The sequence below is a fragment of the Erpetoichthys calabaricus genome, chromosome 14, assembly GCF_900747795.2.
Source record: "Erpetoichthys calabaricus chromosome 14, fErpCal1.3, whole genome shotgun sequence".
Taxonomy (NCBI): domain Eukaryota; kingdom Metazoa; phylum Chordata; class Cladistia; order Polypteriformes; family Polypteridae; genus Erpetoichthys; species Erpetoichthys calabaricus.
Genome location: NC_041407.2, coordinates 109739899 through 109755092, shown reverse-complemented (window position 1 = coordinate 109755092; position 15194 = coordinate 109739899). Strand labels below are relative to the sequence as shown.

At 48.6% G+C, this 15194-nt stretch overlaps 1 protein-coding gene across 1 annotated transcript; it reads right to left on the bottom strand.

The window, feature by feature from the left end:
• Nucleotides 1-403: 403 nt before the first annotated feature.
• meox1 (mesenchyme homeobox 1) lies at nt 404-14217 on the bottom strand. Its single transcript, XM_028818801.2, has 3 exons — nt 13202-14217; nt 5513-5685; nt 404-1040 (listed from the first exon to the last, which is right to left on the bottom strand). The coding sequence occupies exons 1-3, from the start codon at nt 13632-13634 to the stop codon at nt 918-920; spliced, it is 729 nt and encodes a 242-aa protein (XP_028674634.1). The 5' UTR covers nt 13635-14217; the 3' UTR covers nt 404-917.
• Between the last annotated feature and the right edge of the window lie 977 nt (nt 14218-15194).

Genomic DNA, 15194 nt, shown 5'->3' with positions numbered 1-15194 from the left:
CACATCTATTTATCTGTGTGAGCCCTTTTTGTCTTTTGAATGCCGGTGAAGCAAAATAAAAGATAAAAACAGAGCAAATATTCTGAACATTTTATTTTCTTAAAAAAGATTCCTTTTATTATTAAAATAAGGAAAGCAATAGGGACAAAAAGAAGGGTTTAACAAAGTCTTTGCCACTGCAGAGTGATTTCTTTCTGAGAGAAGACGTGTTTTTAGAACTGGCCACCTAAGTTTCTGCTGGTAAAGCCATGTGCTGACACACACACACACACACACACACACCCTCGGACTAAGTGAGGCGTTCACACTCACACGCATACAGATATGCACACTGGCACTGAGTTCTTGTGCATTTCTGCACACACACTCTCAGGTGCACACTGAAATGCACACACACACACACACACACACACACACACACGCACAGAAGGCCAGTTCATAGCCATTCATCAAGGTCAGGCAGTGGTGGGCCGCTGGAGCCCCCAAGAATATTCCTTCGTGTATCGTATCCAAGACCAAGCCTGTTGCCCTCCTTGTCTTCTTCAGTTCCCCTGTAAACCTGCTGTTGTTCCCGATGCCAAGACCCCTAACAGCAGGCTGGCATGGCACGTCTCTGGGGCCGACAAGCTCTCGTCACTGGCAGCGGCTCCTCCTTTCCTGGCCCTCACCTCAGCCATCTCCAAAGTGTATCATAAATAGCTTGGCATGTCAGCAGGCCTGAGGCATCGTCACCGCAGCAGGGGTACATCCAGCTCCAGGCCTTGGCTGTGCCCAATCAGAGCCGCTTCTTCTCTCTTCTGTGGGACACCATAGAAGGAAAAATGAAGTTCTTTCAATCTGCAAATGTCCGTCAGTCCAAGAGCTCATCGCCTGTGCGAGGCCTGGCTGGGCATCTGTGTGGCACAGCAGAGTCACGGTCACTCGGAGCAAGGGGAAGCAGCTGAGTCCACTTCGTCTGTTTCCGGCTCCTGGGGGGACGCAGGCTGCCCACCTTTCACTCGCTTCCATTTCATCCTTCTGTTCTGAAACCAGACCTTCACCTAAGAAAAGAAGGAGCAGAGGTGGAAGATGAGAGTCTGGCATTGCACTGGACCGGGCAACAGGGTTGGCATGACTGTGACCAAAGCAGGGTGATTCTCTCCCTTCTGTAGTCATATATTGAATACTAATAATTTGTATATAGTGCCTTTCAGGGACTTGGATGAAGGATTAGGCCTCTCTGGATACAAAATGCATTACATGGTCATCAAGAAAACCACTTAAGATGGCATCCTCAGACCCACCTGTCCATGGCAGGGCTGTGGGGCAGCTGAAGCCTAGTGCCACAATCAGGGGACACTAGGCAGGAACCATCCCTGAAGGGGGCACCACTTGGGGTCAATTCAGACTTGAGTTAACCTGCATGCCTTAGAAGGTGAGGGAGGACAACCCACCCAGACACGGGGAGAACACGCCAACTCCACACAGATAACTGGGTGTGGACCCACAATGTGTGGGGCATTGTGCCCCCCATGAAGAACACATCAAAAGTCAGAAGGCATTTTTATAGGGCACCTGTCCCACACTCCAGATGTGCCAATCAAAAGGGGACTACAGGAAGAAAAGCACAGAAAAAGACCCCACAAATAACAACAAATACCAACAAAGGTCAAATATTAAAGAGAAGACTAAACGTGAAAGACACAACTCGGAACTACAATAAGAAACAACGAGCCGAAAAAATACAAACGGTCCCACATTCAGAAATAAAATACAAATTCACCACATTGTGAATTTCCCCTTGGGATTAATAAAGTATCTGTCTATCTATCTATCTATCTATCTATCTATCTATCTATCTATCTATCTATCTATCTATCTATCTATCTATCATATAGTGCCTTTCATATCTATCTATCTATCTATCTATCTATCTATCTATCTATCTATCTATCTATCTATCTATCTATCTATCTATCTATCTACATCGATCAGCGTCTTCCATGGCACCAGCGCTCAGCCCCCTGGCATCTCCCATGGAGGGCACTGAACATTTAACGGTGCCTGATCCCGACCACTAAGTTGCGTGTGGCCGGAGGGGGGCGCTGCCTCGCAAAGCTGCAGAGAATTTTACCCTCGGACTGTCCTGCCACGTGAACGCGAAGGGGGGCTGCTGGACTCTAGACACGCCGCACGACCACCAGCGAGGGTTCGGTGTGCGCACATGTGGAGAATACGCGGTGGCTAAAGAGGGGCGCCTCGGCGGGGGCAGGTGGGATTAGCCAGATGGGCAAAGGATGGCGGCGGTGTCTGCACATCTGCATCCGTCAGTGGGGGTCAAAAAAACAACGAAACAAAAGCCCTCGCTGAATAAGTAAATAAATAAATACAACCGGTGATCTTCCCACGTGGGCACTGGATTGACGGGTTACCCATTTTCTCTACACCCTGTGGTGGAGCCAGTTGAGAAAACAAAACGGAGAGGCGACACCTTCGGGCTGCGGACATCATGTGATTTTCTCACTTGTCATGGCACCGGCAGTAGCTCGTGCGCCCCTCACCCTTAATCGCTCATCTGTACTTGATCGGAGGTGCCCATGCCCAGTGGGTACCAGACTCTTAATCTGCCCCTGGTCTCGACACACGTGACGGTCTGCCTGCATAGGGCTGTGCGGTGAGCGGTGTCGTGGCTGATTTGCTGTATATCACACCGGATTATCGCACTTCAAAGAATCAATGTTAATGTGTTTATACCTTCAAACTGGCGAACTTTAATTTAACAAACTTTCTTTCTTTCATTTTTCTTTTTAAATTGAAACAGCACATCGCTTCTCTACCAACAGCCTACAGAATAGAAACAAATATCACCCGCTTAAAGAGAAAGGTGCCACCTCACAGCGGGGAAAGATTCATCTCCGAGGCGACTTATCATTTGCGAAAAAAATCGTTGCGTTTCCCATTTGGAGCAAAGGCAGGTGAAGTGACTCCTGGTGAAAGAGTGTCGGGGGTGGGGGGGGGTTCTGATTTAGGGGGGCTTCACAGATTCAAAGCCTAAACCGCTCCGACATACTGCCTATACCTGCATACGGATGACTGATAGTAAAAGGCACTATATGACAAACAGACAGACAGACAGACAGACAGACAGATAGATAGATATGAAAGGCACTATATAATAGATAGCTAGATAGATAGATGAAAGGCACTATATAATAGATAGATAGATCGATAGATAGATTTGAAAGGCACTATATAATAGATAGATAGATCGATAGATATGAAAGGCGCTATATAACAGATAGATAGATAGATAGATAGATAGATAGATAGATAGATAGATAGATAGATAGATAGATAGATAGATAACAAAAACTTAATTATAAATGGTGGTGTATATATAAACTAACAAACAAATAAATAAATAAACCCCGTACTGCACCTGCTTATAAAAACCGAACCATACCGGGTGGTGGAAGTGTGACCGTATTTCCCCGCACTTGCCTTATGCGTACCTGTGCGTACCACATTATTAGCCCACCTAAAGGGGACCCTTCCCTGGTCCGTGCTTTAAAGTGTGCCTATCAGCGAGTCTACAAACCTCCAAGGGGTGCCCTCGAACAGCCCCCACCCAAGCCGGTTACTCAGCGTTTCATTTTTTGCACCTTCGGCGCTGATCTAATAATAATAATAATAATAATTCATTACATTTATATAGCGCTTTTCTCAGTACTCAACGATCTAAGCAGCAGGTGCGCCGTAACACCCGCCATGCTGCCTCAGGTGCTTTTTGTATTTAATGAACTGTGCGATTTTTTCTTTTTTAAACAAACACTTTACCGCAAATCATATATTAAAAAATTTTGAAATAAATAACAAGGTGCAATTGCTTATTAAAAATAAAAATATAGCCGAAGTACAATGGGACAGTTTTAAAAGCCGAAGCGCGTGCGGGTAGAGAACAAGACTAACGGAGACTAACGACACGGACGGCACCAATGGAGCGAGGCGTCGGGGCGCATGCGCTAAAAGCGCGTCCGTAAACTGCCCGCCTTCGACAATTGAACGTTCTTCTGTTTTAGAGCAATGACGGCAAACGGTCTCTTCGAATAGTTCTGGACGGTTTTCTGGGGAAACAAAACCGGCTCCCCTATGGCAAGAACCTGTGGGGCACCTTTCATTTCACGAGGGGAGCGGGGCAGGCACCCCAGGGTGTCAAACGGCACTTCTGCTGGCGTCCCAAGCATTTGAGGTTTCGAGCTGACAGTCGGACGTCGGGTTGCGTTCCTCTCCCATGAATGCACCAAAGGCGGAACACACCGGACACTTAGTCCGGGCATCAGAGAGAATCTGACTGTGCCACACCGCATGTCATAATAATGAGAATGAAGAAGTTCTCACTCCCTCGTGAGTCCCCTCTGCTCACTTGCCATGAAGATGGTCCTACACAATTACAAGCCCTGGTTCTAAAATGGCACTTGATTGAGTGGTGTGGTTTCTTGTGGACTCTTTGCTTGGCCAAGCCAATTCTGGGAAAGGTTCCTTGCATATAACGATGGTCCTCTTTGCTTTAAAAAGGTCCTTCATATGTGGAAAAACTGGAAATCTTTAAAGTCCAATAGTCGACCTAACAGGATATGACAGATGAGGGACACCCAAACTGAGCCCGTGTGTTATTGTATGCCACGAGATTGCCACTGGCATTTCACAAATCTTTTCCCATTGTCACACATGGCATCTGAGGATCACCTCCTCCTGGCTCATCCTTGGTAAGCAATACCACCCCGGGACGAGAGGGGGCGCTGTCACTCACAGTATAATCGCATTCTATTCCCACAGCACAGATAGGAGATGCCCAGTGAGGGCAACTGACTCCGCCCCTTTCCGGGCAGAGGACCACATGCAGTATCTGGTGTCTCATTTGGGCCAAAAGCTTGGAGGGCGGGGCTCTGCTCCAGAGCTGACATCGAGATTATTGAAGGCCGATATTTAATTTGTTTGTCTGGCTGTGCAAATCAAGTGTGATTTTTGCTGCACTTCTTTTCGTTAATTGAGCGGGGTGACTCAGCTGGTACCCCAACATTTATTTTGGTGACACCTCATGTGACTACACCATCTTTTCATGGCTATTTATGTTACCAGATTCTCAAAACTTCATATGTATTGCATTTGGGGGCCAGAAATGGGTTAGGGTTCACCAAAAAATGCCCTCGGCCTGAGGGACCGCTTTGTCACGTTCATTTTAAAGTGTGTACTCTTGTTAATGGTCTCTTCTATTCTATGAGGTGCCCACTTAGCCCATTAAGCACCCACAGTTTATTTCTGTGTGGCACAGGAGCTCTCGGGGTCGCCATCCTCGTCACTTCTTTTATTAACACAAACCTCAATATACTTTGATATTCACCACCGTGCAAATTCAAGAAACGTGAAGTGCAGATAAGGGCAACCGTCTACGGGCACATTTGCCATGTGCAGTAGCTGTGCCAACATCTATTGGCCGAATGCCCCCTTCAGTGCCCCCCTTTCACCCCCTTACCTGTCTCTCAGTGAGGTCCAGGTTGACTGCAATCTCGTAGCGCCGCAACCGCGTCAGGTAGTTGTGGTGGGCGAACTCGGCCTCCAGCTCCCGCAGCTGCTCCTTGGTGAAGGCCGTCCTCTCCTTGCGGGCTTTGTTGCTCGACTCGGATTTGTAGCTCAAGTCCTGATTCTCTGGAAGGAGAGGATTGGCAGGTGAGTGATGGAGGTGAAGGTGTGTGCCAGTCGTGAGGTGACATGAGGTGACGTGTGGACTGCGCAGATTGTCACCACCAGGGGAACACCAGTCTACAAGAAGGACAGAGCAGAGGTCCAGCACCAGGTGGCTCAGGGGACCCGAGGACACGTCCTAATGTGACAGACGCGGAGATGTGAGGTCTCAAGCAGAGGAGACTGGGTGGGGACCATCAGATCCATCAGACTTGCTTCAGATTGATGGTGAATCGAGGACACCAGTGAAAGTGAAGGAGAAGGCCATCTAGGACTGAAGGCAGGAAGAACTTTCTTACACAAAGAGTTGGGGGAATCTGAAGCAAACTACACAGACACGGAGTGAAGCAGACCCCCTGATCTGGAGGAGATATGAGGACAGCGAGTGACAAATGGACAGAGTGGTCTCTTCTGGTTTGTCAGACTCCTTATGGTCTGATAACACGCCAACACGGGGGTCCGGGTGGGCATACGCTTCCTTGGAGCAAATGAGGACTTCGATACCTGAGGATACCCCAGAGAGTATGGTGAAGCCCACCCCGAGGTACACTGATGTGGAGTCAGTAGTGGGCCAATTAGTGACCTGACCACATCACCTAGCAGCAAATGGGGGGGGGGGGGGGGACATGCTGGGACAACTGGGGAGTAAAGACTGAGAACACCTGGAGTCCCCTCACCTGGTGCCACAAGGCCAATGGAGAAGGTGCCAGGCTTCTTCTGCTGAGTCTGGCCAGGTTTCTGACTGGTAGCTCTCAGAGCCCCCATAAACCTGCCGCCATTAGTCCTGCAATAAAGACTTAATGGCTCATAAAATGGGCCTGCAGCCGTTCACTGGCGTGGGGGGGGGGGGGCCTATGGGATGTTTTTTCTTCAATGTTTATGTGTCTTCATTCTCAGGCTTGCAAGGAAGAGAAAGTCTCTGAGGGTCTGCGGCGCGGCTAGCAGATGGTGCAGCCGGGAGACCCCCCCCCCCCCCTGGCAAATGGCACAGCACAGCAGGTGCCCAAACATTTGGTGTTTTCACGCGGCTTGCTGGTGAACCTGAGGTGAAGGTTTTCATTGATGAACGCTTGGCCACCGATACCTCAGACCAGGAGCCATGGTGGGGGGGGTTTGGGGGCTAAAAGCGGACGTGGGTGAAAGTCCACCCTGACTGTCCAGCTGTGAAAGACTTGGCGACTGCTCACTCAGCCATTTCAGCCTACAAAAAGAATGATGCCAGTCAGCAATGGTTCGGGCACCAGCAGTGGCATAGTGGGCAAAGTGTTTGAAATTTAGTGGGTAAAATCACATGGTGGTCACTTCCAAGGGTTACTGGGTCAGTGATTTAAAACCAGTGGGACCCAGTCGTTAATAAACAGGTATCAACATCATTGTATATAGCGCCTTTCATAGCCAGTGCCATCACAAGTCACCTTAAGTGTATTTCTCATTTTATTGAGGCAATGTAACATTTTATTGTTGGGGTTCATCTGGAGCCCACCCTGATAGCACTGGGCACAAAGCTAGGTAGCCCACCAAACCTTAAAGATTTCTTTTTTTTTTCCTAGAAGGTTTTCAAAGCGCAAAGAAGCCGTCCCAGAATGCAGTGGGGCTTGATGAAGCAATGCTGGGGCCACAGAACCCAGTAAAGAACCATAAGGTGCCCTTAAATCGTCAATAACACATTAATGACAAATAAACGATTACAATCAAATCATCACTTCCACAAACACCCCCCATAGACACCCCCAGACTTACTGAAGGCCACCCCACCCTTTAATCAAATAGACTCTCCAATGAAAACAAAAGTTCCCCTCCTCAAGGAATGCTGGGACCCCCCTGTCCGTAGAGCCTTGCTGTCCGTCCTTCACGGCGACCTGAGGGGGGCTACTCTGTGACCGACTTAGTTCAAAGTCATTTAAAATGATCAAGCGCCCCACAACCGTGGTTTAAAAAACCCCTCAGTCCCCAAATTCCGAAGCGTCCGGATAAACGGCAATCCCGCCACGGCCCCCCCCACCCTCGTGTTTTTCATAAGTTCATCAAATCAGCAAGCCGTCCAGGCGCGTTATTAAGTGTGTGTGTGTTTCGGGGGTGGGGTGGTGGTCGGCGGTCTGTGAGCTGACTCTTTAAAACTGGGGATGGAGGCCGCGAAGGCAGACATCATTTTCAACTTTCTTTCTTTCTTTCTTTCTTTCTTTCTTTCTTTCTTTCTTTCTTTCTTTCTTTCTTTCTTTCTTTCTTTCTTTCTTTAATAATAATAATGTATTTATTTAAACCTTGTCTCTTTAAGTGTAGCCAGCAGGACTCGATGGCGCTTCTTTGTCGTCTTGCACTCGCACTCGTATTAATGTGCGCACGGGGTTTAACGGTGCCCTGCTATACCGCCTGGTCCAGCAGGGGTTCCTCTCTTGCACCCAGTACTGCCAGGGTCGCCTGAACCGGATGGGTGGATTAGAAAATGGATTGGCGGGAGGAATAAACAGGAAAAGAAAGGCGCCAAGGTGGACCTTCGGAGCGACTCCTTCAGAAGTCGACTTGAGTTAAGGTGGCAGGACTGGCGGGCTGTGCTGGGCTCATTGGCCCGTTCTTGTTTTAAATGGTCTAATGTTAATGATATCGGAGCGCCATTTAGAGACCTGGAGAAGCAATTCTGTATTCAAGGACTCAGTATCTCTTAGGTATATATAGAAGTGTGCGTTAGTTCGTTTCTGTGCATTGTTATTTCTTTAACATCTTGTATGCTACAAAAATAAATGTTCTTGTTCTAGTGCCATAGGGTAGCCATCCGCAAGAAGATTCCAGAAAGAACCTTCATTTATTTAGATCCGCATCAGGGAAGATGACGAACAGATGATAAGACATTAAACATTTCTGTTTTGTCCACATACTGGGAATCTTGTCAATGCCCAGAGAACCAACTTCACATGCAAAGACCCCTCTACAAATGAAAATGTTTGCAAAGAACCCCACCGCCCAGTAAAATGACACGAAGGACCCCCTCATCTGAAGAGAGAATGTGAGCATAACGGACAGCGCCACACAGCGGCCACCCGGTCACAAAAAGGCAACGAATACGCAAATATATAAAGAGGTCTGGGAAAGGTGATCATAAATGAAAATATAAAACGAGAGTCTAAACAGTTACACGTGTTATTAGATGTATTGTTTCTTATTTCTTGTGTGTTTGCTTTTAGTTATTTCTTTATTCATTTCTCTAAGTGACTCCGCGCGCAACGTAAAATACCGACAGGTCACTCCGACTTATCAGCGCTGAGTGCGGCAAAGAAACGGGCAAGAGGAGCGATATCGTTTATGAGCGAAATCTCAGGGCGATATCGTTTATCGATTTTCAATACTATTATTTATCTCTCTGTTTAGTGCTGTGTCATTTTGTTTAAACGAATACACACACACACCAAACACACACACACACACATACACCGGGGGAGATGAGGAACCGGGACGCAAATCTCCGTGCTGCGAGACAGCAGCGCTACCACTGCGCCACCGAGCAGTATAGATGGATGGACTGTGATAACAGCATTAAAATAGACCTTCTCACAAGGACTCTTATATTGTGCCTTTCATATCTATCTATCTATCTATCTATCTATCTATCTATCTATCTATCTATCTATCTATCTATCTATCTATCTATCTATCTATCTATCTATCTAATCCTACCTACTATACCAAAATCTATCTATCTATCTATCTATCTATCTATCTATCTATCTATCTATCTATCTATCTATCTATCTATCTATCTATCTATCTATCTATCTATCTATCTATCTATCTATCTTTTATATAGTGCCTTCCATGTCTATCTCTTTCAGGGTCACAATAGGGCAGACTTCAGGCTGGCAAAATCAGGTTCAAGGCTGATGCCAACCTGGACGGCGTGCCAGCTCAATCATTCTCTGCCTCACATGAGTGTCATTCAGAGCCTTCAGACACTCAGAGATTGAGGAGACTCCACAAGGGCAGCGCGTGGTCATGAGAGTTGAACCCGGGACTTGCAGTGCACAGCAGTGCTAACCGCCTCATCAGCTGAAATTCAGGGTCATCTCCAGCATGTTTGCTTCCCCTTGGCCAACTGTAAACGGCACCCCAAGCCTTTTATGTATCCCTATTATACACATATAGTGCGTACAGTTACGAGGGCATCATTATACATATATTACATTGAAGAGTGGAGAGTGGGAGCAGGGGGTCTCTCTTGGTGTTTCAAGTGAGCTGATAAACTTATAGCCTATTAAAGAGGGTCTCAGTTTCATACGCACTGATGTCCGTATATTAAATTTTATCGAAGATCAGATTATTGCATTGAGTCCAAGTGTTTGTAAGTCAGATTCTGTAATGTTTAGAAAATTGCCATCCTAGGTGACCAGCTACTTCACTTAAATGGTAGAGCTGGTGACAATAAATTTAATATTAAAAGTTCACTCAATAGGAACACAAACACATTAATTCATTTCCTAAATCTGCCTACCTGAGGAACAGAAACTGTCCTGGCAGATGTGGGTGCAAGGTGGGAACCAACCCTGGACTGCGTGCCAGTTCTTGATAGGGCACACTCACTCACTTTGGCCAGATTAGTGTTACCAGTTAAAGTAACACACACACACACACACACACACACACACACACACACAGACTTCTTTTTCATTTGGGATTATAAACAGGAGTAGCTGGAGAAAAAGCCCACCAGACACTCACAGGGAGAAGACGCAAAGTCCACTCAGGCGTTGACCAGACTGGCATCTGAAGTTGGGAGGACACATCACTGCGCCACTGAGCCCCTCAGGAATACAAACGCCAAGAATGTCATTTTTAAAGCAAGCAGCACAAGTCTGAGTGCTCACAATGTAAACATGTATGAGATATTATATTATTATTATTATTATTATAATGATTGTTATTAAATGATACGTTTTAAGGTCCTGTCCAGTATTGCTACCAGTGCTGTAAGGAATTATACACTGGAATAAAACCATTAAGTAAATGGATGGAAGAGGGAATAGATAAGTCCTGGGCTCATAACTGAACTGGTAAGGCAGGCTGGCACAGCAGTGTTTGGGCAGGCTGGGGTTCATGTCCCTGGTGCTCATTGTGTGGAGTTTGCATGTTCTCCCCGTGTCCATGGGGGGTTTCTCTGGGGGCTCTGATTTCCTCACACAGTCCAAATACATGCAGATTAGTTGGACTGGCGATGCTAAAGTGGCCCGAGTGCACATTTGTGTGTGTGTCTGATCTCTCTGCCTGGGAGTTGTGCCCGATGCTTGCCCAGTAAGACTCCAGTTACAATACATGGTGGTCAAAGCTCCACAGACTGGGAAGATGAATTTGGATTTTTAATGTGACAACCACTGCTTTCTACGTACCCTGCAATGGACTGGCACCCCCTCTGGGTTTGTTCCTGCCTGGCACCTTTTGCCTGCTGGGTTAGGCTCCAGCTTCCTTGCCTCCCTGCTTTGGATAAATGGGTTTAGGTGACGGACAGATGGGTGGATGATCTAAAGTGGTCTTTTACACAACAGCAAGAACTTTGAAACTCAGCGGAGTGCACAGGACTGTGAAGACCCCCACCCCTCCCAACTTGGCATGCAGCGCCAAGGGTGACCATGGCCATCAAACTGGCCCATTTTAATGGCAGACCTTACAGTGTCAGCTGAACATGCAAGCACCTTGTCATGGTGTTCCTTATAGAAAGGCGCTATATAGCCTTCACTTCATTATACATCGAGCTCACCATTGGGTGCGGACGCAGGTTGAGTGCCTGCTTATGGTGACAGCCACACATTTACAGACGCAAACGCACAAATACGAAGTGGGGTGTTTGTTTGGTTCGGCTTTAAATTTCCGCCTACTTTCATGTCGGAATTGCTCTGTCAAAACCCCCAAGACTCCGGCTTAGAATGTGCTAGAAATGTGACCATCAGGAGACTGCAGGTGGGTAATCTGCCCGTCCTGCAGGGCACAGGAAAATGTGTCCTGCTTTACGCCAAACGGGGTCGGTTCCTGTCATGAGATCTGAGCTACCAAGACAATCCCCAGGTGCCCGGGACCCCCAAAGTGTTTTTTTAAAGGACTGCTCACTATCATTAATCATCGCTCAGTTTCTTCAGGTAATTGGGCTGACGCTTTTACCCAGGGGGCCGTAGAACATCTGAGGTGCAGTGGGCTCCATTTCTTTGGTTTTGTCCAGTTGGAGCACAGGCAGGTGAAGTGACTCGCCTCGGGGTCACACAATGGTGTCAGCAGTGGGATGTTAGCCCAAATGGTTTAAAGTCCACTGTGCCACACTGCCTGCCTACACACAAGACATGTGTGTAAATTATTAGCCTAGGGTGCATGAGAAGGGTGGGTTCCTCCCTTGTGACCTACCCTGCCAAGGCGTCCTCAGGTGCCCGTGACCCCGCGCTCACTATTATTAATCCTCGCTCAGCTGATTCTAAGATTTGGGATGATCTTATTATCAGGCTGACTCCTTGGAGTTACAGTTGGTTACTTTTCTTTCTTTCCCCAACTTGGAGCTCAAGCAGCACACTGGTGTCAGTAGTGGGATCTGAACCCACAACCCTAGGGTCTGAAGTCCAAAGCCTTAATCACTGCCTACAATCAAGATAGGTGTGGAAATTGGCCCAGGGTGAATGCAAAGGTGCCCTAACTTGGGAGGCAACTTATCCAGGGTCGGCTCCTGCCATGTGACCCATGCTGCCAAGCGAGTCCCCAGGTGCCCGTCACCCTGAACTGGTTTGTAAACAAGGGCCCCTACCTTGTATTAATCCTTCAGTTGATTCAAATAATTGGGAGGCCGAGGGGGTTGGCATGAGTGCCCAGATTTTCATAATCAATGTGGCTGCCATCACAGCTCTGATCAAGGCAGCACTTCCGGTTGTACTGGCATCCCTGGCTATTGTAAGTGCCACGGGCATTCCGTGAGTCCCAGTGACCGGAGCCCCTCTAATGTCTGTCATCATTTCCTCCAGGCTCTGAGTTATGCCCACCCGCCTATGTCCTCATAAGCAGCACTGGGCCGGTGGGTTATCCTCACTTTTGGTTCTGGGTGGGACCTCTAGGGGGCAGCACAGGCATTTTTACTGCCATCGTGCTTTGAGTTCCAAATTTCAAATTAGTACACTTCCCGGGGGTCTGACATTAAGCTTTCTTTATTTGAGGACTGACTGCGCCTTCTCAAGACCACCAATCAAAGACCATTAGAGAGAGTGTGGTGAGAAGAGGCCACTCAAGCCATACGTCACCTTGGCTCTTCATTCATCAAACGTTTCAAGTGGGCTCGGTGGACCCTTTGTCATTTGGACCCTTTGATCGTATTTTTCGATGCCATTGTTTGAACTTATTGATGTCCTTGAGTGTCACAAAAGGCGCCCACAGATGTCATGCAATATGAATTTTTAATCCCCCCGTCTCAGCCCACCCGCTAGCCATTCCACATTATTTGCCCCCCCCCACCCCCACTTAAACTCACCTGCCAGCTCTCTCTTCCGCCGGGTGGGCTTCTTCTCTGACTCGGCCGCCGCCAGTCGGTGGGTGGTGTAGCCTCCATCCAGGCAGCCCACCGGCCGGGCCACGGGTGCGCTCGCTCCGCTCGTTTCCATGTCCCCGTTCACCATGACAGGTGGCAGTCCCGAGTCTTGCCGGTTGGGTGAGAACTGCCAGTCGGGTCGCTGGAAGCCCGGGTGCTGCTCCACGTAGAGCCGCTCCTCTCGGGGGAAGCTGTGAGGTGCCGAGACCAGGCAGGAGGGCGAGAAGTCCGTGTAGGCCAGGAACTCGGGTTTCTGGTGGAAGGAGAAAGGGCTCTGCTGGTATGAGGGGATGGCAGGGGGCGGGTTACGCATGCAGCCCCAGAGCGGAGTGCCAGGGTGCGAGCTCCTCATGCAGCTGCCAGCCGACTGATCCATGGTGAGGAGCGGAGGGAAAAAGCACGCAGGGGTGGGGAGTAGTGCACGCCAATGGCTTCTTCTTCTTCTTCTTGTTCTTCCTCCTTTGGCTCTCTCTTAGTCCCCTTTTGAGTATCACGGAGTGTCAGCTCCACACGCTTGTCACCAGATGCCGCTCCTACAAGTTGGCCAGACTGGGTGGCTAGCGACGTTCAAGACACCTCCTTCCTTGGCACCTTCAGAAGTCTTACAGGGGTCCACACATCCTCACTTGTCTCCAGGCTCCTGTCCAGCTTGTGAAAGCCCACTGCCAGCGCCGGCCCCTTCTTTTAAAGGGCGTCAAGTGTGAGGATTGTAACGTGAGAGATGGGGAGGAGGAGACGGCCGGCCACATGTGGAGATCCTCCTCCTCCTCCTCCTCCTCCTCTGCCTCCCTGCCCTGCCTCCACGCACTATTAATCATCAGGAAATTTTAGACGCACCTCTAATGGGATCTGCAGGCGCAGACTTTTAAAGAGACAATGTCTGGAAAGCCCCCGGGGTGACACACCGCGCACGAGGAGGCGCCCGCTGCACACTTCGGAAAAGTCAGCAAACATCACGCGCCCACCGGCTGGCTGGCCGGACCGAGCTCCTGTGCAGCTGACTTCATTCTGGGTATTGTCAGTCAGCCATGGGAGTCGTATTCGTGTTGTATAGCGCCTTGCATCTGGAGAGGGGGCTTCAGTTTAGGACAAAGGGTGGGGGGGGGGCAGTCAACCATAACCATAATGAAAGAAAGGAGAGCAAAAAAAAATAAATAAATAGTCGTATGCCTCCGACATGCTAAGGTCATACGTACAGTAGGTGGACAACGTGCAGCGGTCGGCTTCGTTTGTATCCAGAATTACTACCACTGTGCACTAGGGGGCAGCACTGGTCAGCCAACTCCTGCAAAGGAGACACGGAGCACTAAGTTGTCAGCCCTAACTACGGAAAGAAGCACAGACCTCCTAAACGACCCCCTGTTTTTATTGTTTTTTTTTTTTAATATTTGAGCGTGGGTTCAAATACCGGCCCCCCGGTTGGTGTCGTGCGGACTTTCCGTTCTCTCTTCACATCTGCTTGATGTCTCCTTCGGGAGCTCCACTTTTTAACTTGATAACAATGAAAGAGAACAGAGGAGTGAAATCAAAGGGTTGGGGTACCACCGTGATCCCCCCCCCATGCACTACTCTGAGCTCAGGGGTTGTTTAGCGAAAGCACTCAAACACCCCCCCCCAACTCTTTGATCGAACATAAAGAGGCCACCAGTAATTTGGCTCCACTTCGAGCGCTGGCTGTGATGACCGCGTTCAGTGATGATGATGATGGTGATAAAGAAACGGAACAAGTGAGCGAAAAACAAAGGCGTCAGAGCTGCGGGAGTCTCAGCCACGGGTCCACTTTATAAGGGGCGGAGCTTTGAGGACGGATATGGAGATGAGGTCACCTGTGAACCCCGTGAAGTGCTGGTGAAAAGGGAGATGATGTTAACAACAGCGCCCCCTCTCGACTCTGGGTGGCATTGCTTGCTTTTCCAAAGCACTGAAGCTGTCCCTT